Source organism: Hyla sarda, chromosome 9 (genome assembly GCF_029499605.1).
Source record: "Hyla sarda isolate aHylSar1 chromosome 9, aHylSar1.hap1, whole genome shotgun sequence".
Classification (NCBI taxonomy): Eukaryota; Metazoa; Chordata; class Amphibia; order Anura; family Hylidae; genus Hyla; species Hyla sarda.
In genome coordinates this window covers 32,432,757-32,457,342 of record NC_079197.1, presented here as the reverse complement: position 1 = coordinate 32,457,342, position 24,586 = coordinate 32,432,757, and the positions used below count along the sequence as shown (strand labels likewise).

At 40.6% G+C, this 24,586-nt stretch overlaps 1 protein-coding gene across 1 annotated transcript in view; it reads left to right on the top strand.

Annotated features, from left to right (window-relative positions):
• The window catches only part of ADGRD2 (adhesion G protein-coupled receptor D2), a 199,284-nt gene that overhangs the window by 141,345 nt on the left and 33,353 nt on the right, over positions 1–24,586 (top strand). The window contains exon 24 of the mRNA XM_056539057.1: positions 19,156–19,186. Coding sequence (XP_056395032.1) covers positions 19,156–19,186 — 31 coding nt within the window. The remainder of the gene's footprint in view (positions 1–19,155; positions 19,187–24,586) is intronic.

Genomic DNA, 24,586 nt, shown 5'->3' with positions numbered 1-24,586 from the left:
TGAAGTGTTCCCCCCCCATCTGCAAGACATCCTAACAATGGTAAGGAAACTTTGCATGCACTTCAGCCACTCGTACACCGCAAAGCAACCCCTCCTTGAGCTGCAGCGTCAGAATGGCATCTGATTTGCAACATTTCCACACATTGGAATTCCACCCTCCATATGTTGGACCAACTATACAAACCGAGAAAAGCCATCATCGATTTCTTGATGATCCAAGAGGATCGTGTGACTCCCCTGTGTAACTTCAATGTCAACCAGTGGCAGCTCATAAGTGACACCTGCCATTTACTCAGGCCCTTTGAGGAAGCAACATTATTAGTCAATATATAATCTCAAAGACAACAAAAGGACAGCCAGCACCACCGTACTGCACATCCTTGTTCTCAGCGACTTGACGGATATGTGTTAGCTAAATAATAATAATATGCTTAGGATAAAATATATGTACCCAAATTTTTTTCAAATCAAACAAAAAGGAAAGGTGTGCAAAAAACACCATGTGCCACCTACACCACCAAGTATTGATGTGATGCAAAGACCTCTAAAAGGTGGAAGGGAACAACGTATAATCCATTGTAACAAGTGGGGATAAAAACTTCCTGTCACGATCACACCCTATCGGTCCAGCCAAGACGCTAGAGAGAGTGTGATGGTGCAAGGGTTAAAGCCACCAGACCTCTGGGTATCCACTACTAGTCCCAGCAAGTCACCAAATTAACCCTTAGATAAATGTGTTTCCACCAGAGCTGCCTTCAGAAAGGTGAGCTCATATATTTAGAGATCAAAGACCAGAGCTGATTAATTAAACATTTAATCTGATAAAAGGTATCACAGTGCTATGCATAAAAATAAACAAATGACATACAGTTACAAAAATATATAAAAGAGTTTAGCAAGACAAGTTCAGAAAACAAAAGATGAAGTTCTTACAGAATGATGATATAGCAGTCCATGAGAATGAGTTCCAGCTGTTCTTAGGAGGGTCTTGTCAGCTTGTTGCACAGCATTGAACACCCTGAGTCTATCATTGTTTTAAATATCATACCTGCTTTCTTGGGAGGGAGACTCCATTCCCCCCTCCCCTCTGATCCCACCAGGGGGTCTTCTCTCTTCCTGGCCCCTTATCTGTTTGATTATATGATGAGACCAGAGTACATGATAAAAGATAAAAAATGCCCCTTTCCCAATAAAAGCTCTGTATTATCACCAAAAAAGATCAAAAACACAAATCATATGCAAAATAGGTATTGCCACATCCATAATGACATGTACTATAAGACTATCATGTAAATTTCCCCGTACCGTAAAAAAAAAGGAGCAAAATTCACAGATTTTGGTACAAATAGTGGAATTAAAAAGACCAAAAGGTAGCACATATCGCAAAAATTATACCAATGAAAAGTACAGCTTATCCAGTAAAAAATAAGCCCTTACTCAATGGCGTCAGACGAAAAATAAAATCGTACTGAATAAATAAAACATCACTTTTATCACACAGTGTACACCATAAAAAAGAATAAAACTCCAGACATTTTACAGTTTTTCAAAATATTTTGGAGTTTTTCTCAACAAAAATGCACCACTTACATGTCACGGAAAAACAATATCAGAATCGCTCCGCTCAGAAAAAGCGTTCTAAAGTTATTACCATTTAAAGAGACACATGTCAAATAAATTTTTTTTTTTAAAAGAGCTTGGTCATTAAGGTAAAAAAAATGGGTCCGTCCTTAAAGGGTACCTTTCATCAAAAAAAACTTTTGATATATTATAGATTAATGTATGCAGAATAACTCCAATAGTGTGTTATTAAAAAATATGCTTCTTTCTATTTAATTTTCCACTTTGAAAAAATGACCACTAGGGGTCTCCCTATCAGTCCTTTTTTTATAGATTTCAGACTCATGCAGGAGTCCTAAATCTCAGACTGCAGCTGGAACACAAACAAACTCACCACTGCTCACTGTCAGGGAACAGTGTTGAGCTTGTCTGTGTCCCGGCTGCAGTCGGAGATTTAGGACTCCAGCATGAGTCTGAAATCTATTTTAAAAAAAAGGACAGGTAGGGAGATCCCCTTGGCAAGTGTTGCTCACTCTAAAAAGGATAGCCCCACACAGGAACCTCTCCCTATTTCCCCCTACAAACACTGCCATTTCCCAAGGTTTTTAGGTGGAAATAGAGAGAGTTTCCTGTGTGGGGCCGCCCTTTTTAGGGTGTGTAACACTCGCCAAGAAAGGAATTAAAGGGGTACTCCGGTGGAAAACTTTTTCTTTTAAATCAATTGGTGCCAGAATGTTAAACAGATTTGTATATTACTTCTATTAAAAAATCTTAGTCCTTCCAGTTATTAGCTGGCAGCTGCTGAATACTACAGAGGAAATTCTTTTTGGAACACAGTGCTCTCTGCTGACATCACGAGCACAGTGCTCTCTGCTGACATCTCTGTCCATTTTAGGAACTGTCCAGAGCAGCATCTGTTTACTATGGGGATCTTCTCCTACTCTGGAAAGTTCTTAAAATGGACAGAGATGTCAGCAGAGAGCACTGTGCTCGTGATGTCAGAAGAGAGCTCTGTGTTCCAAAAAGAAAATAATTTCCTCGGAAGTATTCAGCAGCTAATAAGTACTGGAAGGATTAAGTTTTTTTATAGAAGTAATTTACAAATTTGTTTAACTTTCTGGCACCAGTTGATTTAAAAAAAAAATAAAAGTTTTCCACCGGAATACCCGGCGAGAGTAGGGCCTTATATGGGAAGTTTTTACCCTCACCTGCTACACGGGACAATATGTTGTTCCCTTCCACCTTTTTGAGGAAAGTGTAACTCGTCTTAAAAAGGGTGGCCACACACAGGAACCAATCCCTATTTCCACCTAAAAACACTGGGAAATGGCAGTGTTTGTAGGTGGAAATAGGGAGAGGTTCCTGTGGGAGAACCCCTTTTTAGCGTGAGTAACACTTGCCAAGAAGGCAATTAATAATGTGTGAGTATGGCCTTACAGGGGAAGTTTTTCCCCCACTGGTTACATTGTTCCCTACCACTTTTTAGAGCTCTTTGCATCACATCAATACTTGGTGGTGTAGGTGGCACATGGTGTTGTTTGCACAGCTTTCCTTTTGTTTGATTTAAAAAAAAATAATTGGGTCTAGATATTTTATCCTAAGCATTTTAAGTTAAGTTTTACGTAATGCATATCCTCAATACTTACTTGTGCACACCAACACTTTTACAAAAGAGACAGTTTTCTTCTGCCTACCTGCCTCAGCTACTATTCTGATCCTGCCACCTGCCTGATGCCACACATCTGATGCCAAGTTCTCCTTTTTTCACCCACCTTCGTCACCAGGTACTGGTATTGCCACCAACCTCACATCCAGGCTGTCTCATTCTGCCCCCATATGTTCTCCTTGTGCTGATGCCACCAGCAGGTTGTGTCATTCAGCCACTATATGTTCTCCACATGCTGCCGCAAACTCCAGGCTTTGTCATTCAGCCACTTTATGGTCTCCTCATGCTGCCGCCACCTCCACGCTGTGTCATTCAGGCACTATATGGTCTCATGATGAAGCGGGGGTCACCTTGCGAAATGCGTTGCTATTCCACTTGCCTTGTCTTTTTATTCTTTTATTTTCATTTTTTATAATGTTCCACATTTTTCTGCAAATGTATGGATCATCCTTTTTTATGGAATAAACAAGTAACCCTAACCACCTAGGATACTTGTCTGACTGAATTACATCCTCAAGGCGCCACTCACATCATCCATATTTTTGCCCCTCCTGGAAACTGCTGGAGCAACTCCATTTTGGGACCACTTCCATTTCCATTTACATCCAGCATAAATAATATACAGAAAACACTTAGGAAATGTAAGTGCTATGGATGTGCGCTAAAACCTAACTTTTATTAGATAGCAATGATAAAAAAGATTTTTTTTTTGAAAAACAACACAGTATCCAAGTGTATCACGCCACAATCTGGGTCCAAAGATTTATCAATAACTGAGCACACTCTGGGTTTTGCAGGGCCCAGCCAGCCCAGAGGAGCCTTACACCAGGGGCCCGATATATACTAAGCCACTCTGGTTGAAAAATAGTTAATTACACCACCAACGTGTTTCTGCCAACAGGTCTATGTTGGTTTCATGAGGGGGTAAGTATAATGAACAATATCAAGACCGACTTATATGATATTCATGTATAATAAATAAATGTGACTGGGACCTGCAAGAAAAAGGCTGACCTGAAAATGCAATAGGGAGTCCACCTAGAAGGGAAAAGAAAAACTGCACTGTCCCTAATGGTCACATATACATGGTTGTCCAAAGTTCAGCAACATATTCATAGTCCACCTGTAAAGGAAAGAAGGACATGGTTCAGAACCTGGACCTGTATAGAGAGAGAATGCAGAGCTAAGCTCTAATGGTTAAGGGTGCATTCACACCACGTTTTTGCAATACAGTTCCCATATACGTTTTCAATATGAAAACCGTATGGAACCGTATTGCAAACCGTATGCATTGACTCTCCATTGAAAACCGTATGCCAAAAGATGAATCAGGTTGTGTCCGTTGTGCATCCTGTACGGTTTTGTCAGTTTTTTTCCCCGTACCCAAAACCATAGTCTACCAGGGTTTTTGGTCCGGGTGAAAAACTGTATTAAACCATATATGTTTTTTTTTAACATGGTAGTCAATGGGAACCGTACAGAACCGTATGTACGTACGGTTCCCTCCAGTTTTCACCATATGTTTTTTGACTTTGCACAGGTTTTTTTTCTTGGAATTTCAATCAAACAAGTGAAACTTTATTCAAAATGGAGTGGAAAGTGAAAAATTTATAAGTTTTTTTCTTTAAAAAACGGATACATATGGACATAATATTACATACCGTATACGGTTTTTAACTGTATACGGGTTGAAATATGTACACACGTTTTGATACAGTTTAGTCAGGTTGAGGGATCCGTTTTCATCTAAAACCTGATACGGGAACTGTATTGCAAAAACGTGGTGTGAATGCACCCTTACTCACGGTTAGCTGCAATGCTTCAGGCTAACGACGCGTGCCTGCTAGTGTGCAGGGAGCCGGAGATGTCCTGATGGTGGACATATAGCTAATATATATACATGCATAAATAAAGTGAGAGTGCATAGTACATAAAGCTTTAGAAGTTGGGGAGCTGGCCAAACACATGTGGGATTAGACTACACATATATAGTGTTTGTAACATTTAACACTATAGACCAGTGATGGCGAATCTTTTTGAGCCCGAGTGCCCAAACCGTAATGCACGCCAACTTTTTTCCCCTAAAAGTGCCAGCACAGCTGTTAAATCAGAATACTGAGGTTTAAGTTTAGAAAAAACAACTTAGGTAGGCAGTATGTTCCCCCACATTAGGTTGCAGTTCCCCACATAAGGTTGCAGTTCCCCCGCATTAGGCTGTAGTTCCCCCACAATAGGTTGGCAGTATGTTTCCCCACATTAGGTAGTCAGTATGTTCCCCCACATTTGGTAGACAGTATAGTTCCCCCACATTAGGTTGGCAGTATAGATCCCCCACATTAGGTTGGCAGTATAGATCCCCCACATTAGTTTGCAGTTCCCCCACATTAGGTAGGCAGTATAGTTCCCCCACATTAGGTTGTAATTCCCCCACATCAGGTTGGCAATATGTTCCCCACATTGGGTTGTAGTTCCCCAACATTAGGTTGTAGTTCTCCCACATTAGGTTGTAGTTCCCCCACATTAGGTTGTCAGCATAGTTCCCCCCACATTAGGTTGTAGTTCCGCCACATTAGGTTGCAGTTCCCCCACATTAGGTTGCAGTTCCCCCACAATAGGTTGTAGTTCCCCCACATTAGGTTGGCAGTATGTTCCCCTACATTAGGTTGTAGTCCCCCCATATTAGGTGCAGTATAGTTCCCCCACAGACATAAAGCATTCATTCATATACAGGGTATGGGTAGAGGCTGTATGTCTGTGTACTGCCTCACAGTGCTCCATCAACTGCTTCTCTGGTCATGGGTCATGATCTACTGTAGCAGTAGGTCCCGGGACCTGAGGAGCGGTGGTCGGAGCATCGAAGTTGAAGCGTAGCTGGTAACTTACCATGCCGGCCAGCGCGTGTCGCCCTCCTCGATGCTCCAATGCTCCGCTCCTCCGTTCCTATGGGCGCATGCATGGGACGTCCCTACGTGCGCTACCTCCTTGTGGCCCCTGCGTTTTTAAAGTTAATGCGGGCTGCAGAAAGCTAACCGGGACATTCTTGTGTCCCGAAAAGATCTTTCGGGACACAGGGATGTCCCGGTTTGCCCAGCCTGGTGAACTATGGCCTCGTGCCCACAGAGGGGGCTTGGTGTGCCATAGGTTCGCCATCACTGCTATAGACCAATAGACCTGCTTAGGAAATGTATACAGAAACTGTAGGATATTTTTAATTGAAACTCCTTTCAAAGTTGTTAATTTAAAAAAAAAAATTTAGACATTGTATTTTACCCATTGTTCATACCTTTAAGTAATGCTAAGATAAGTAATTACATTAGTAAAAATGCACTATGATACTCTATATGATGATACTTTACATGTTGTTAGGTTGTGTTGTCCTTTCTAACTCGGTACACATGTAATTTATTTTGAAAAGCAATTTCCAGTGAATTGATGAGGATTAGGACACAGAAAGAACATTTCTAGATACAAAGCGATTAGAGGGATTTTAGCCAGGGCTCGGATTCATGATAAAATTAATCTCCTCAGATCCATTCCTGCCACCTACTGCTCAGTTACTCACACTGAACATACGAAAGTGACTTAAAAGCTTACAAAAAAAGACCAATGTTTAAAAGTGTTTGTTGTCTCCAAAATATAAAACTCTGCCTTTTTAAATGCCAAGGACACACTTTTTTTGTGAAGATGAAGAAAAAATGAATTAGTAACTGGCTGGAAGAAACATTATTCATTTTATTTATTTATTTTCTGTGTTCATTAACTGTACTGAAAAATAAATTAGTAGTCGTGAAAATGAACAAGCGGCGTGGCAGGCATTAGAATAAATAAAGACAATGCAATATCTCTGCCTTAAGATATATGCTAGTTTCTCCTTCATAGTTTTATACTCATGGAATATATACAACTTGATGAGATTGAAATAGTCAATTATTGTACAATGTTCAATTTACCAAGAGACATAAACATATGTAGACTATTCATGCATACATATCAAAAGAATTCTGTAAATACAAGAAAGCTTCCTGCGCCGTCTATTATAAAGTTAGTTGCACTTAAAACCCATGACTTTCCCCGATTGTTTTAAACACAGAGCAGATTTCTTTATTTTCTATTCCATTCTTCTTTTATATTGTATGCCTGACTTCCATTAAGCTTCTCAGAATATTTGGACTCATTAGAGAGTTGTCTTTGAATTAGAATTGCTTGTCACATGACAGGTCTACATTGCATTTCGAGATTTAGTGATTGAAGACAAAAAGGTATTTTTATTGCATCTCACTATGTTTCACATATATTATTTTTAACCATCATTTTTCTAATCGCTATCCATTGCCTTAGTATTCATTGTGTGCCAAATGCTGCTGCAATGTATGGATGCCCTAGCAACTGACTTATACTGCCTCCCCTGCAGTATCTCTCATAGAGGACCTGTGGTCAGTATAAAAAATCAAGTTTCTTATATTGAGTTGTAGTCTCAGGTGTCCTGATTCCAATGCGGTTTTAATGTTCTGTTTAAAAAAAAAACAGTGTCCAATTTAAAATACTTTTTTTTTACTTTTACATAATGGACGTCTATGGGTATACCTAAGCATACACTTACATGGCAAGGGTCCGGCAGCTGTATTACATAATCGTGGTGTGAATGCACCTTTAAATATATCTCCCGGAGTAATGCTGTGGTAAAGATGGTAATGAGGCAGAAGGGGGCTTATCAGGCTTAGGGGAGGTAAATATAAGATTGAGGAGATGTGACTATGAGGCTGGGGGGACTTGATGAAAGTTGAGAGGGGTGCGAATTTGAGGCTCAGGGGGCATGAATCAAGGTCTGGGGATGTAAATATGAGGCTGAGGGAACTTGAACCAGGCTGAGGAGAATGTCTATGAGGCTGAGGAGACATTAGTCAGACTGAGTGGGCTGTGACTATGAGGCTGAGGGAACATGAATCAAGCTGAGGGATGTGAATAGGAGGATGAGGGGACATTAGTCAAGCTGAGTGGGCTGTGACTATGAGGCTGAGGGTACATGAATGTAGCTGAAAGGAGTATGAATATGAGGTTGAGGATGCATGAATCAAGCTGAGGGGTGTGAATATGAAGATGGGGACATGAATCAGGCTCAAGAGGGTGAGGGGATGTGACTTCCAGGTGTAGCAAGGCAGTGGCGCATGGCGCTCATGTGGAAATAGACAGTCACATCATGAGGACATGAGAGTGAAGAGTTTATGTATATTCATGAGGTGGAAGGGAATCTGGCAGAGGGGACGGAGGCAGAGAAGTTTGAAGTGCTTGCTCTGCCTCCATTGGTGATACCATGTATACAAATTTTTGTTTCCATTTTTTATTTGAAAAAGGAGAAAAGTTGGTGATTTAAATTTTCATTAGCGGAAGGGCTTATTTACATTTTGTTACTACATTTTTCCCCCCATTATTTTTTAGTTCCCATAGTAGACTATTATCAGCAATTTTCAATTGCAAACATTGCATAGTATTGATCAGTGTTATCACACTTTGCTTGAACAGGCAGCAGAGGCTGCCTGTGTTCCTGGAGAGCCGATCCAATGGCATGGAGCATGGTAAGGGACATCCGCACATTGTCCCAACTGATAGGGATTTCGCTGTGAGGTCCTGATCAACTTCCCTGAAGGTCCGGCAACTGCATTTTGCCTGTTTTAGAGGCCACAATCAATTTTGAAAGAGTAAATGCCAAACATTTACCCGGGACACTCCGGGTATGAAGCTCGCTCGGCTCCTGAATGCGCTTCATACAGTGGAAGCTTTAAAAAAACTATCAGTTTTATTTCCTATAGTTTCCCTATATTTTTTTTATGTTCAAACCTAGTAAGATATCCACTTTGGAAAACAAAAGACCATTAAAGGGATACTCCGGTGGAAACTTTTTTTTTTTTTTTTTTTTTTTTTAATCAACTGGCACCAGAAGGTTAAACAGATTTGTAAATTACTTTTATTAAAAAATCTTAATACTTCCAGTACTACTTAGCTGCTGAATACTACAGAGGAAATGTGTTTTCTTTTTGGAACACAGTGCTCTCTGCTTAATCACGAGCACAGTGCTCTCTGCGGACATCTCTGTCCATTTTAGGAACTGACCAGAGCAGCATATGTTTGCTATGGGGATTTTCTCCTACTCTGGACAGTTCATAAAATGGACAGAGTTGTCAGCAGAGAGCAATGTGCTCGTGATGTCAGCAGGGAGCTCTGTGTTCCAAAAAGAAAGGATTTCCTCTGTAGTATTCAGCAGCTAATAAGTACTGGAAGGATTAAGATTTTTTAATGGAAGTAATTTAAAAATCTAACAAAATGTAGCAAGAAAACGGGAAGAGCACTCATGAAGCAATATCACATTCTACGACCTGCAACAACGATCTTCGGCGACCTGTATCTATGTCTCCTGCGGGGTGCACATACACAGGCATAAAGCATCAAATATAGAATTACACAGAGAGCACGCATGTGCGCTCACTGCTAGACAAAGACAGTCGGGTCTGGAAATCCAGTAACGGGGTGCTGGATCATGGCATGGACGCTTGTGTATGGCTCTCGGAGGCTATGCCAGCAGTTTCGCACAGAAGTGCGTGCTTCTTCTGGCCTCTTTCTTGAGGCCGGAAGAAGCACGCACTTACGTTCAAAGCTGCCGTTGTAGCCTCTGACCGCCATACACCATGCCATGATCCAGCACCCCATTACCAGACTTTCAGACCCGACTGTCTCTGCCTAGCGGTGAGTGCACATGCGTGCTCTTTGTGTATTCAAATTTACAAATCTGTTTCACTTTCTGGCACCAGTTGATTTAAAAAAAAAAACTAAAAAATAAAAAGTTTTCCACCGGAGTACCCCTTTAAATGTGTTGTTATCTGGAGTATAAAATGTCCTCTCCAGTCCATTCTCTTGTACAGCGGGAGAGTGTAGCTTATGTTGCATGCTCAAGTACTGACTTATCAGTTGAGGGTCTTTGTGGATGACTGCTCCTTAGAAACATGTTCTAAACAGTTTATAAATTAATAAAAATCCTTTTAAAAGCTCAAGGCTTTATTAGTTTTCATCTGTGGAACCACTGACCTCTTATTGATAATGTTGGCATTAAAGTAAAGAGCCGCTCTATCAAAGACAATAGACTGTGAACTTTGACCAAAAAGAATATTTGTGTGTTCTTTGTCATCTCATTCTCATGTACTGTAATCCTCCAGGGCAGGTTGTCCTATTCAGGGAAACAAGTGGCATATAGCTAACTTGTTCAATGAATTGCCACAGTCTTATGTTCTACCATTACAATGATTATTGTTTCCTACTTATTTTCTAGAATTACCTACGTGGGGACATAGAGGATGAAAATAATGCTATTATTAATTAATTATTAATGCAAGCCTATGGGAGGGAGCGTATCCCCTATCCTTTGGATAGGGGAGAAGATGACTTAGCGCCGGAGTACCCCTTTAAAGGGAACCTCTCAGGTTAAAAATGCCATCCAATCTGCAGGCGGCATGTGATAGTGCAGGATGAGCGGAGTAGATTAAAATGTATTGTTTTATGGGAAAATTTGAAGGATATATTCTAATTTATCCATGTAAATCTCTGCCGCTTGACTATTTAGCCCAGAATTGCCAATGCAGAACAAATAGCAAATCCTTGTCTCAACTCTCCCAATACAACAAAGTAAGGGCCCATTAACATGGCAGAATTCTTTAGGGCGTACACTCTGTGCCGTCTATGGAGATGGTGCATTTCTGAGTGGGCCTAGTGCTGACTGACACATTTATTCTTTTTTGGAGTCTAAAATAACCAAAATAAAAATTTCCATTCCAGAAGTTTTCATAACTGAAATTCTGCTGTGTGCACGGTGCAGCAGAATGCCATTGAAAGAAATGGGAGGTTGCTGCAACAAAATTTTCCCGCCGGATTCTGCTTGGGTGCACAAATCAATAGTGTGGCCAAAACACAGTGGGGGATATTTATCAAAGGATTTAGACTGGTTTTTCCTGTCTAAATTTATCGCACAGAAAGTCGCAGTTTAAATATGCGCGACTTTTCTGCGACTTTTGCTTTAGAGGATTTTTAGAACATGATGCATTCTAGTCTATTTTAGACAGAAAAATGCATTGGTGCTGAATTTATCAATAGCGACTTTTCAGCGACAAATCGCATCGGCTGAAAGTACGCTGAAACGCTAAAGAAACAGTACATTATTAATATCACAAGTTATATACATAGGGGATAATACATAAAGGGGCCCTGGGGAGATGGAGAGAGAAGTACGGGGAAACACCATCCCGTACCGGGCCACCACAAAATAAGGTATCCAAAGGTCCAGATTAAAATTTTAGTCTTCACTTTGCACTACAGCAAATAAAACCATGTACACACTTGCATGTTAGCTAGCTGACAGTGTTTTGGCCTTGTGGCCTTATTTATAGCATGTTACAACTTAACTGAACACTGGATTAATAGCTGAAATTCCAAACCACAGTCCTTGAATTTTGTGTTTTTGTTTTTTCCTCCTCTTACTTATTCCCTTACTTTTTTAAGAGACATAACTCTCTTATTTTTCCATCCACAGAGCCATATTTGGGCTTGTTTTTTGCTGGACCAATTTGACTATATAAGGACACCATATCATGGACGGCAAAATATGTTACCATAATCTGTTCAGCAAACCCCCAAAAATATTATTTGTGGGGATAACCTAAAAAACAATAAATGCTATTTTGCTAATTTTGTGGGTTAACATGATTACAATACCCATATTTACATAGCTTTTGTATTATTTTATTACTTTTAAAGGAGAACTCCGGTATGGGTGGGGAAAAAAACAACTTATCCCCTATCCTAAGCATAGGGGATAAGTGTAAGATCGCGGGGGGTCCGACAGCTGGGGCCCCCCGTGATCTCCTGTACGGGGACCCGGGTCGCTCCTGCTCAATGCAGGAGCCGAGCGTTTTCGACCACAGCCTAAGCTGCGGCCGACACGCCCCCTCCATGCACTTCTATGGCAGGGCTGTAGTGCTGCCTTCGGCAATCTCCGGCCCTGCCATAGAAGTGAAAGGAGGGGGCGTGTCGGCCACAGCTTCGGCTGTGGTCGAAAACGCTCGGCTCCTGCATTGAGCAGGAGCGACCCGGGTCCCCGTACAGGAGATCGCGGGGCCCCAGTTGTCGGACCCCCGCGATCTAACACTTATCCCCTATGCTTAGGATAGGGGATAAGTTGTTTTTTCCCACCCATACCGGAGTTCTCCTTTAAGTCAAACTTTTTTTTTTTTTACAAAATAAGTCTGTTTTTAAAATTGCTATATTCTGACCCCCATAATGTTTTGAATCTTCTATCTCCTAGACTGTTTGAAGGCTAATTTGTTTGTGCTGTGTTCTGTAGTTTTTTCTTCTGTACTTTTGGGAGTTTTTGATCATTTTTTTTTTTTTTGGTAATTTACATTTTTTTCTGATATACAGTATGATATGACCAAAAATCAACAATTCTGTAGTTTTTTATTTTATTTTTTTTTTCCAGTTTACTGTACTGGATCAATATAGTTACATTGTAATTAGTATTACAATTTCACACATGGCAATACCAAATAATATATGTTTATTCTTACTATAATTATTTTTTTCAATTTTAAAATTGGTAAAAATTGGAGAATTAGAATGCTTTAAAAGTGGGGGCTTTTTTATGTTTCTAAAAATTTCCATTAGCAAATCGCCTTATGGCAGGCTCCTAGTGAAGGCCTCCGGCTCAGTCTATGAAATAAATGCAGCTCATGAGTTCATTTTATAGAGCTTCTCCAATAACAAGAAGTAAATGTAAGTTTCAGTGTTTTATGGTGTATGTAATTTATGCTGAATGTTGCCAAGGGGTTAATGCTTCTTAGCAAAAACAGATCTAGCCACGGGGAAGTATAACAATGCAAGAAAAACAAAAATCAGTGTTCATACATACCGTACTTATGCTACTTACCCTCCAGGCATCTCTATGGAAAAACCGGAGATACACAGTTACAAGATACAAGTACAGCACTCGTGTATCTCCAGCTCTACCATAGAGCTGCATGAAGCGGTATACATATTTTCAGCCTGGGCACAATAGGATGTAGAAAATTTTCACAACACTACTCCTTTAGTTTTAAAATTATCTAGTTTTTGGGAGGGCATGTCTTGCAATGGTGAGGTGCAGTTGCATATTGCTGGAGCTCCTTGTTCTCATAACTCTTCCTCTGGAACCTGTTCCCCTGGACCGTCCTTTTCTGGAGGAGCACTTGGGCATTTTTATCTTGGCTGCCCAGCTCCCACACCACCAGTGAGGACAACAACCAACTCACAGCATAGACATGATGGTTTTTCAAGTCTGGAGTACTCACCGCACCTCCAGTCCACTTTGCTGCAAACACAAAATTTGCCAATGCCACTCAACTACACCCCTGGTGCCCAAGGCCTCAACTATTCGCCTCTCCTTCGCAGGACATCCTGCTTGCCAGCCAGCCCTCTGAGTGTGCAAAAGGCACATGCATCCCCTGTGCCTCTCTGCTCTGAGCTGGGAAACACAACATTCATCGCTGTTGACCACAGTATCTGCAAGGGTACTGGAGAGACACTCGTACCTTGCCTCTCCCCACAGAGAACTCACTGAAATCAACCAACTCCAGTGTACTTTTCATTGCATTCTATACTTTTGGCTTCTGAATTGGCCTTACATGCAGTTCTCCAGTATGGCCACTGGATGATGCTGTGGTCTCTTTCTTATAACTTTCCTTTGCTGCATTCCTTCAGTGCATTATGAAGAAATTGCTCTTAATCCTCGATCTAGCAATTTAAAGGCATTAAAGGCCCATTGGTCTCAGTTCTGCTTTACTGGTAATCCTTAACCAGTGCTCTCTCTCATCAGCAACTGATGTAAATTACTATATCTGGACTTTATGGTCACCCAACACTCAATCAGTTGGGCACATTTATTGAGCCGTGAACACTGTCGCCATCTGTATGTGAACCACTCCCACCTTCCTCACCTGCTCTACAGATTCCCAGAAGCAGGAAACTGGACATGACTGCATTTTACCACAACTCAGTTTAGCAGCCTGGAGACTTCCTAGCTCAGCACTCTACCAGCTTCCTTTTTATATTCACCCATTGAACAGAGTTTATTTCTTATAACACTAAGAAAAAACTGGAGAATGATGAATTGGCGCTGGACACCGCGCTGCTAAATTCTATGGATTACTGATAATGGAACATACTATTTCCGGACAGGAGTGTGGGAGGTGCTTCACGAATATAAAGAAAACTCCAAATACAATCACCACCAAGAAAATGAAGGACGGAGCACTCACCCGGTTCGTATCCTAGATATGCTACTCAACACCAACGGGGTATGTATCTTCGGCAGGGAGGAGGTAGATGGAACGCGGGGAGCTCGGATGCCAGCCATGGACCATATCATGCCAAACGGTGCTTCGTCAGGCAGTATACACGTGATCATATTGCTCCACTTATTTAACCCCCTCTGTCAAAAAGAATAAGTGAATTAAAAAAAACTTGTCAAGGTGAGTGTTAACTCTTTATGTGCCTAACATAAAAAGGGGGTTAACAGTGTAGAGTACTGCTCATGTGAATAGGATTTGATGGGGATAGAGTAACTTATGACAGAGCTCCAAGCTCATTTTTATCATTAAGCCCTATAGGGCTGGAAGCATCTACCCATAGAATCCCCTTGGATTCCTTCAATAGTAGTGTTTGATGTTTATTCTTCCCCTTCATTGCTGTATCCACTTTTTCCAAAGTTGTGAAGTTCCTTTGTTTGTAATCATTCTTATCAAACTTTTGTATGTGATCTATTAGTCTTGCTGAACCCTTTCCTGTAATGAAAGATCTCATATGTTCCCGTATGCGATGGAAAAGGGGACGTATGGTTTTTCCTATGTAATATCGACCACACGGACAAATGATGCAGTAGACAACCATTTTTGACCTACATGTTATAAATTATTTCACATTTATAGTGTATCCACACAGGTTAAATTCCTTCTTTTTCAGATTAGCGTCGCAGTATGAGCATGAGCCACATGCGTAATTTCCCCCCATGTTCTCATTTTCAAGCCAGATAGTTTTTTGATTGTTTTTTCTTTTCCTTTCAGATAATCCCTTATAGTTTTATTTCATTTGTATGTAATGATTGGTTTATTTTTTTGTAATATCCAAAATGTCCAGATCACTCTGTAAGATGAACAAGTTTGAATAAATACATCTTCAAATTTTTTCATTCAATGGCCTGTTTTCAAAAGAAAAAATAGCTTGTTGCATATCTCATTTTTTCCTTTTGTTAATTAACAATTGTTCTCTAGGTACTTTCTCAATCTTTTCTCTTGCCTGGGTGAGGACTTTTCAGGGATATCCCCTGGCAACCAAGCGCTTCTCCAGTTCGTCCGCTTGTTGGGAGAAGATAACAGGATCAGCATTTATTCATTTTAAACGTACTAGTTGGCTGTATGGAACACTGGTTTTTACTTTTTTTGGGTGAGAGGAATTATAGTGGAGTATGGCATTTTTTGCCGTGTTTTTTCTAAAACCTGATGTGGTTATCTCTCCATTTAATATCTCTATTTTTACATCTAAAAATTCCAACGTATTACCCCGAATACCGATGTAAAAAACATATTAATTTCATTTGTCATTTAGATATGTGACAAATTCTGTAAACTGGGCAGATGTGCCCCACCATATAACTAGAACATCGTCCACATGTCGTAAAATCAATTTTATATGCTCGAGGAATGGATTTAAAAGTGTAAATATGTAGTATTGTTCAAAAATTCCCCAAAAAATGTTAGCCCGAAAACATGATATTGGAGACCCCATCGCAGTCCCCAATAATTGTTTGAACCATTTACCTTCACTTTGGAAGTAGTTATTGGTTAAAACTAGTGTAGTGTAGTAAACTAGGCTTCAGTAACAAATTTTACGAATTTTGATGATTTGTCTGTGGACGATAAAAATGTTTCGAGAGCCTGTACACCCGCATCATGAGGGATGCAGGTGTACAAGCTCTCCATGTCTATGGAGGCCAGGCTATAGTTGTACGACCATTGAAATTCACGTAGGGCTAATATAAGATCACCCGAATCTCTCAAAAAAAATGGGGATCTGCTTCAGTAGAGGGGAGATGAGCCATTCAATATACCCTGATAGTGCTTGTGTTGGGGATCCAATTGCAGCCAGTATTGGGCGTCCTGGAAGGGTGTGCTGTTTTTTATGTGTTTTGGTCAAAATATATATGTGTGGTTTGGATGGGTATTATAGAATTAATTTATCTGCTTTTTTTTCGTTAATAATTCCAAGCTCCACATATTTTCTTAAAAAACTACATACCCTCCCCATGATCTTATTAGTGGGGTCCTCGGTTAGTTTTTCATATACATTGGTGTTGTCCAGCTGTTTATTTAATTCATAGTCATAGTCCCATTTCCACCAAACTACAACAGAACTGCCTTTATCGGCTTTGGACACCATAATGTCCTTGTTATTTCCCAGCCAATCCAATGCTTGCTGTTCTTTCCTTGTAAAATTAAAACCTGCCTTTGGATAAATCAATGTGATGTCATACAGCATGTTAAAAAAAACATCTATGGGACTTCCTGGGATTGTTGGAGGATTAAAGGTGGATTGATTTCCACCACGGTAAAAGTCCCTTTCCTCTACTCCAACTTCTTTTTCAGGAGGAATCACTTCCCCCTAATCCCAAAGCTCCATTAACTCCCGTACTGAAGCATAATTTTCTAACTCCAGGCCTCGTGCCATCCAGAAACCAAGTGGTCCCTCCATGCATTGTGTCTCCCCCTCCAATGGTGCAATTTCTTTCTTTCTTTTTTTATTTTTTGTCTATGCATAACGGTGAAATATTTCTCTTAATACATTTTTCTAACTGACTTAAACAATTCTTCCTCAAACACCGAAAAATCTAAATTTTCTCTAAGACCAAAATTGAGTCCTTTATTGAGTACTGTCACACCTTCATTGGAAACCGCAATATCTGTCAGATTTATTACTAGGGTTTTGTTGGCATCTCACCACGATACAGTTTTCCTTTTATATAACTTCTTTTGAGTAAGAAATTTTCTTCTTCCTTTCCGTCGCGTCCCTGTTCCTGACCGGGTGGGTACTTGTCCCCCGAAAACCTGTTATTTCTTCCTGATTCCGAATCATAAGGACTAGACTCAGACTCTGTAGTAAAATAATCTTAAGCTTTTGTTTTTAGACTGTGCTGTACCGGTGAATGCATTATTCTGTAGCCTCTCCCTCCTTGTTGGTTTTTATTTTTGTTCCATGAAAATATTTGTTTTAATTCAAAATCTTTTTTATCTCGTAACAGTTTTTCTTTTTATTTCTTTGATCGTTACCTGCGCAATAAAAATTTTTTTTCCAAATTGCTATTGAAGGTCGATAATTGATATCTGTTAATCTGCTTTTTTACTACTGATGGGCTATACATAGGTCTGTAGTAATTTTTTTGTATTCCAAACGATTCTGTTCTAACACTAATTGTTGTAAATTAAGAGTGTTTAAGTTGTTACTCATTTCTTTTCTGCACAAAAGCTGGATTATCTGTAAATTGTGAAGGTGCTTTATATGGCCGTAGCCCTCTTGGAGTGCAGTGGTTATAAGTGTAAGCCTGTAGTGAGTTGATGGTCCAGAAAAGCTTCATTTCTTTATCGGCTAGGGTATGTATCTTAATCTCTAAAGTTTTAGTGCTGACCATGTGGATCTCATCTTTCCTTTCACATAAAGAAAAGACATTCCCCATGTCCGTTCTCCCTGCACTTATTATACTGCCTCCAGTTTCGTCCACTATATTCACTTCCATTTTAATACTTGATAATCCTTATGCAGTTTTGCAAATCCGTGCTCTAATTCACTCCACAAATCACAATGTATACATATAACACTAAGAAAAAACTGGAGAATGATGAATTGGACACCACGTTGCTAAATTCTATGGATTACTGATAATGAAATGTACTATTTCCGGACAGGGGTGCGGGAGGTGCTACATTTGAAGCACCTCCCGGACAGACTTTAGATTTTTCTTCCTTCAATAGTGCATCCATCACAAATACACTTTATCACTTATAGGCGCTTGGAAAAGAATTTATGTGCAGTGGTGGCAGCTACATTGTGAATGACAGACCTTGACCAACTTCTGTCCATGCTGCTAAGCTTGGATGCAGAGAAAGCTTTTGACAAGGTTCGATTTTTGGAGAGGACACTGCTTAGACAGAACTTTGGCCAAGTCTTTCTAAAAGAACTCCCAATTTACATAGTGTTCATTTCCCTCTTCCTTTCTGACACCCCCAATTGACCTTTTAAAAAGAACCAACCAGGGCTGCCCCCTATCCCCTCTCCTCTTTAATTTACCCATCAACCTCCTGCTCTATCATATCACATCCTCCCCTATATACTGAATAATAACTCTTAGTAATACGGAGCTTTGGGTTGCAACCTATGTAAATGTTCTGCTTCTTTTCATTTAAAGCGATTCTGGCTGATGTCCTTAAAGTTGTTGCCCTATCAGTATACTCCCTCAACATTGATCATTTGGAAGTTATTTTACTTATGTCCCTTCAGACCACCATGGACTTTGGCACACCGCTATGCTGAAATAACTTGGTTTTGTCATCACTCACAAACCCTCATCGTGTGGTACATATATTCCCTTGGACAGGGTTAGGCAAGCTTTGGCACTGCAGATGTTTTTGTTGTTTATGCCATTCCCTTACACATGGTTAAAATAATCATTATTAATATGCACTGTATCTAATAGTCAATATCAATGTGATAATCAAGGTTAATTTGTAAAACCAGAAGCAATTCAGATACAAAAATTGTTACAAATTAATTTTTTTTATAAATAAACCTTTCTTTTCTTTTATTCACAGGATGTAGAACTGACATCTTTCAAAGCATCAGGCAAGTGGATGTAATGCAGTTCTTGGGCTATGAATGTATGTGACATCTTACTTCATAAGAGGCATCAATTGAAGCTACTGAGCCCTACTGCACAATCTACAAGCCTGCCCCACTTACAATGTATTATGTAGAATCCAGGTGTCTTCTTGGGCACTGGGCCATGGAGCGGCTGTCACTTGTGCACTCCCTATAGCAACGCCTCTGCAAACAACACTGTGTGCCAAAGAAGATTACCCAGCACCTTTGCTTGTTGTACTAGAGTATATTGTATTGTACTACATCTACAGTTCTGATGTCTGCTTGTATCATGTGTACTGTACTGCTATCTATCTGAGCTAAATGTACTGTACTGATTTGTACCTGTACTACATGTATAGTACTGCTCTCTATCTGTACTACAATGTATGTACTATACTGCTTTCTATTTGTTCAGTGCATGATCTCTGCGTGTGCTGCACGTACCATAATGTTCTCTGCCTGTACTACATATTCCTTTATGTTCTCTGCCTGTACTACATGTACCATAATGTTCTCTGCCTGTACTACATGTACCATTATGTTCTCTGCCTGTACTACATGTACCATTATGTTTTCTGCCTGTACTACATGTACTATTTTGTTTTCTGCCTGTACTACATGTACCATCAGGGCCGGTTTTAGGCTTAGCATGGCCCTGGGCAAAATCAAAAGTGGGGCCCCAAAAGTCGTAATAGTGCACTAACCAGATGTGCACATTTTTGGTCACTTCAAATACCATAAAAAAATATCTAAAAAGCAATTGTAAACAGAAACAGAAAAATAAGAGTTATAGGGATCAGAATAGTACAATTTTATATTTTTGTATAGTTCCCCCACATTAGGTTTGCAGTATAGTTCCCCTACATTAGGCTGTAGGTCCCCCACGTTAGGTAGGCAGTATAGTTACCCCACATTAGGTTGTAGTTTCCCAACATTAGATAGGCAGTATAGTTCCCCCATATTAGGTTATAGTTCCCTCACATTAGGTAGGCAGTATAGTTCCCTCACATTAGGTTGGCAGCATAGTTCCCCCTGCATCAGGTTGGCAGTATAGTTCCCCCACATTAGGTTGGGACTATAGTGTCCCCACATTAGGTTGGCAGTATAGTTTCCCCACATTAGGCTGTAGTTCCCCCACGTTAGGTAGGCAGTATAGTTACCCCACATTAGGTTGTAGTTTCCCCACATTAGATAAGGAAGTATAATTCCCCCATATTAGGTTGTAGTTCCCCCACATTAGGTTGGCAGTATAGTTCCCCCACATTAGGTTGGCAGTATAGTTCCCCCACATTAGGTTGTAGTTCCCCCACATTAGGTTGTAGTTCCCCCAAATTAGGTAGGCAGTATAGTTCCCTCACATTAGGTTGTAGTTCCCCCACATTAGGTTGGCAGTATATTCCCCCACATTAATAGGTAAAGAAATCCCGGTACTCTGTGGTTGTTTTTTTGATGCTTTTATATCATTTTCACTGCATATACAGTGTACAAAAGACGCAGCAGCATGCGTTCTGGCAAAATTGCTTTCTCAACTGCATATCATGTCATGTTCCCCCACATTAGGTTGGCAGTATAGTTCCCCCACATTAGGTTGTAGTTCCCCCACATTAGGTTGGCAGTATAGTTCCCTCCACATTAGGTTTGCAGTATAGTTCCCCCACATTAGGTTGGCAGTATAGTTCTTCCACATTAGGTTGGCAGTATAGTTCCCCCACATTAGTTTGGCAGTATAGTTCTTCCACATTAGGTTGGCAGTATAGTTCCCCCACATTAGGTTGTAGTCCCCCCACATTAGATTGCAGTTCCGGCAAAATTGCCTTTCTCAACTGCATGTCATGTCATGTTCCCCCATTAGGCTGTAGTTCTCCCACATTAGGCAGGCAGTATAGTCCCCCCACATTAGGTTGTAGTTCCCCCACATTAGGTAGGCAGTATAGTTCCCTCACATTAGGTTGTAGTTCCCCCACATTAGGTTGGCAGTATGTTCCCCCACATTAATAGGTAAAGAAATTCTGGTACTCTGTGTTTGTTTTTTGATGCTTTTATGTCGTTTTCACTGCATATACAGCGTACAAAAGACGCAGCAGCACGCGTTCTGGCAAAATTGCTTTCTCAACTGCATATCATGTCATGTTCCCCCACATTAGGTTGTAGTTCCCCCACATTAGGTTGGCAGTATAGTTCCCTCCACATTAGGTTTGCAGTATAGTTCCCCCACATAAGGTTGGCAGTATAGTTCTTCCACATTAGGTTGGCAGTATAGTTCCCCCACATTAGTTTGGCAGTATAGTTCTTCCACATTAGGTTGGCAGTATAGTTCCCCCACATTAGGTTGTAGTTCCCCCACATTAGGTTGTAGTCCCCCCACATTAGGTTGTAGTTGCCTTTCTCAACTGCATGTCATGTCATGTTCCTCCATTAGGTTGTAGTTCCCCCACATTAGGCTGGCAGTATAGTTCCCCCACATTAGGCTGGCAGTATAGGTCCGCCCACATTACGTTGGCAGTATAATTTCCCTCACATAAGGTTGGCAGTATAGTTCCCCCACATTAAGTTGTAGTTCCCCCACATTAGGTTGTAGTTCCCCCACATTAGGCTGGCAGTATAGTTCCCCACATTAGGTTGTAGTTCCCCCACATTAGGTTGGCAGTATCTGCCACTGAGCAGCCCGCAGGGGGCCCCCTGGGGGATGGGGCCCTGGGCAATTACCCGGTTTGCCCCGCCTTTATGCCTGCCCTGTGTACCATTATGTTCTCTGACTGTGCTACATGTACCATTATGTTCTCTGCCTGTACTACATGTACCATTATGTTCTCTACCTGTACTATAGTTCCATTATGTTTTCTGTACCATACTGGTCTCTGCTTACTGAACCCTCAGACTGAGAGTCTGTTTGCAGTTCATCTCCAATATGGTGCACAGAAGGTGTTCTTAATACAGGAGGCCGACTCTGTGATGGCCATATACCCTAATAAGATAAATTGACTGCAATGGGACAGTAAAATGATTTTCTACAAAACAAACAGTAAAATCCATAACAGACCTACTGTACATTTTTTAAGTGTGCCAATGACAACTTTGTTTATGATGCCCCTGCCCATACTGCCCGGATGGCGACTCTTGTGTTTTAAAATGAGCTTCAAGCTCCGATTCCACAACACCTGTCTCAGTGTGAGACCCAGTGACATAGAATCATATTACACTAGTCGCCTATAGCATAGCTGTACATGGTGGGGAACTGGGAGAATGGCGCCCTGTTTAGGCATTTAGGTGCAGATTTTAAAATGAATGCCATTTGGAAAGATGACTACCATGCACAGTGCTAAAGGATAGTCATTTTTCAAAAAAGCACTGGTGGTACACTATAAGCTTGTCAGAATAATTTATAGTTGCTCACCATGTATACAGACATTTATTTTTCACTTTGTCCACCTACAGAAAGCAAGGAATGAAACTGCTGGGGACTGAACTGAGAGTGAGCGGTCGCAAGTCCTCAAGTATGTTTGATAGTAAAAACCTCCTATTAAAAACTGTCACATTTGCATTGCTTATAAATTAAATAGAATTAAAAACAGGAAAAATCCCTTAGGCTACATTCACATAGTGGAATTTCCAAACAGATAATTTCCAAAAGAATTCTGCTGCACTCTTCACACCCCTCGGAAATGCATTGCTGTTTATAGAGACGGTGCATATCCGATGGGTCCTAGTGCTGTCAGCACCTGCTGTGCATGGAATGTCAGCGAGGATATTTTGTAGTCTGTTTTCAACGTTAAAATGCCTAAATATTTTGTTAAAATTTGGGACTTAATTCAGAGGCCTTCCTGTATTTATTTCTGATTTATATTGATTTTTACAGTGATTTTTTTTTTTTTACTGGTTTCACATGAGAGATATGGGTGCTGGATATCTACAATCTTTATTTAGGCCCTTTTTGATTTAGAAGGGGGTCATATACTTTTTATAACTGTACTGTACTGCTATGGTCAAACGCTTCAATGTTATACACTGTACATCACAACTATGGACTGTTTGTTTTGGTAATCCGATTGGTGCTCCACTTGTTTGAAGAAAATGTTACAGAAATACATAAAGCACTTACTATTTTCCAAGAAACTATACATATCACTACAGTCCATCATTATATTATTATCTACTATTTTGTATTTGCTGACCAATATAAATGTTTAGGATAAACAGTACTTATTGCTGCACAACAGAAGAACATGCGTCTAAAGAATTGCAATATCGGTTCCCCATTTCCATGTATGTTAATATAGCTTTCCTAAACAAAAGAAATAAGTAAACCATGACTGTTGAGACCCAATTACCTTCTAGCAGGCTATAATTTCCCCTCCCCCTTACTACAATAAATAATTAAATAATAACTGACACAACCACAATTTAACTTTTTCGTGGGTGGGGATCGGCCACAGCTTTATTTATAAAATTACTTATATAAATAACAATTTAACTGTAACAAAGACACCGATTGGCTTCTTACCAACCGGAGAGGTGCTGCCATACTGTCCTGTGTGGAGGTCTACCCCGGGTTGACCCTGCTTTCACCGTCTTCTTACCGCCAAGCTGTGTCTTACAATAAACAGAGATACAAAAAAAAGGGAGGGAGGGCAAAACTCCGGGTCCTGACCAGATTGAGGGGGGAAGGGAGACACCACAGCTATAAATACTCAGCGGAGGGCCCCTGAAAACCTCTGAAACTATTAAACCCCTGATTGGTGCACTCCTTTCCCCCCACCCATGGGACATACCACTATATTTACCGACAAGTTTTACAGGCGGGGGAGGGGGCTAAAAACCTTGCTTGTATTATTTCTTAACCACTTAACTGCTCACCAGTCAGGGGGCAAGCTACTTATGCACAGCTTGCCCCTCCAATAGCACACACCCAATCTGATAAGAAATAATATTCAACATGTCTAATCCCCATTAAAAACATTTAAAAGACACAAAAGTGTCCTCCCACAACAGGGAGAAGCCCCATGGACCTCTCCCAGGACACCTGTATGTAAGCGTCTTCTACACTGCCTACACAATCATATCAATGGCTCGATGCGCAGTAAATCAATACCTATATAAATACTATGATAGTAACCTATTCCCACTACCAAATTGTTACCAATAATACGATCTGACAATCAGTAGTCCCACAATTGTATGTAGGGGTAGAGAACTGGAAAATGCAAGAACCAGAGGCAGTAATAGTCCAACAGGTGTCCTCCTGAACCCCACGCGTTCTGTCACCTGAGTGACTTCCTCAGGGGTGTTGATAACACCCCTGAAGAAGTCACTCTTAGGTGACAGAATGCGTGGGGATTGATCTCTCTCCCACCAAGTAATCCCTCCACCCATTGAAGCAGACAG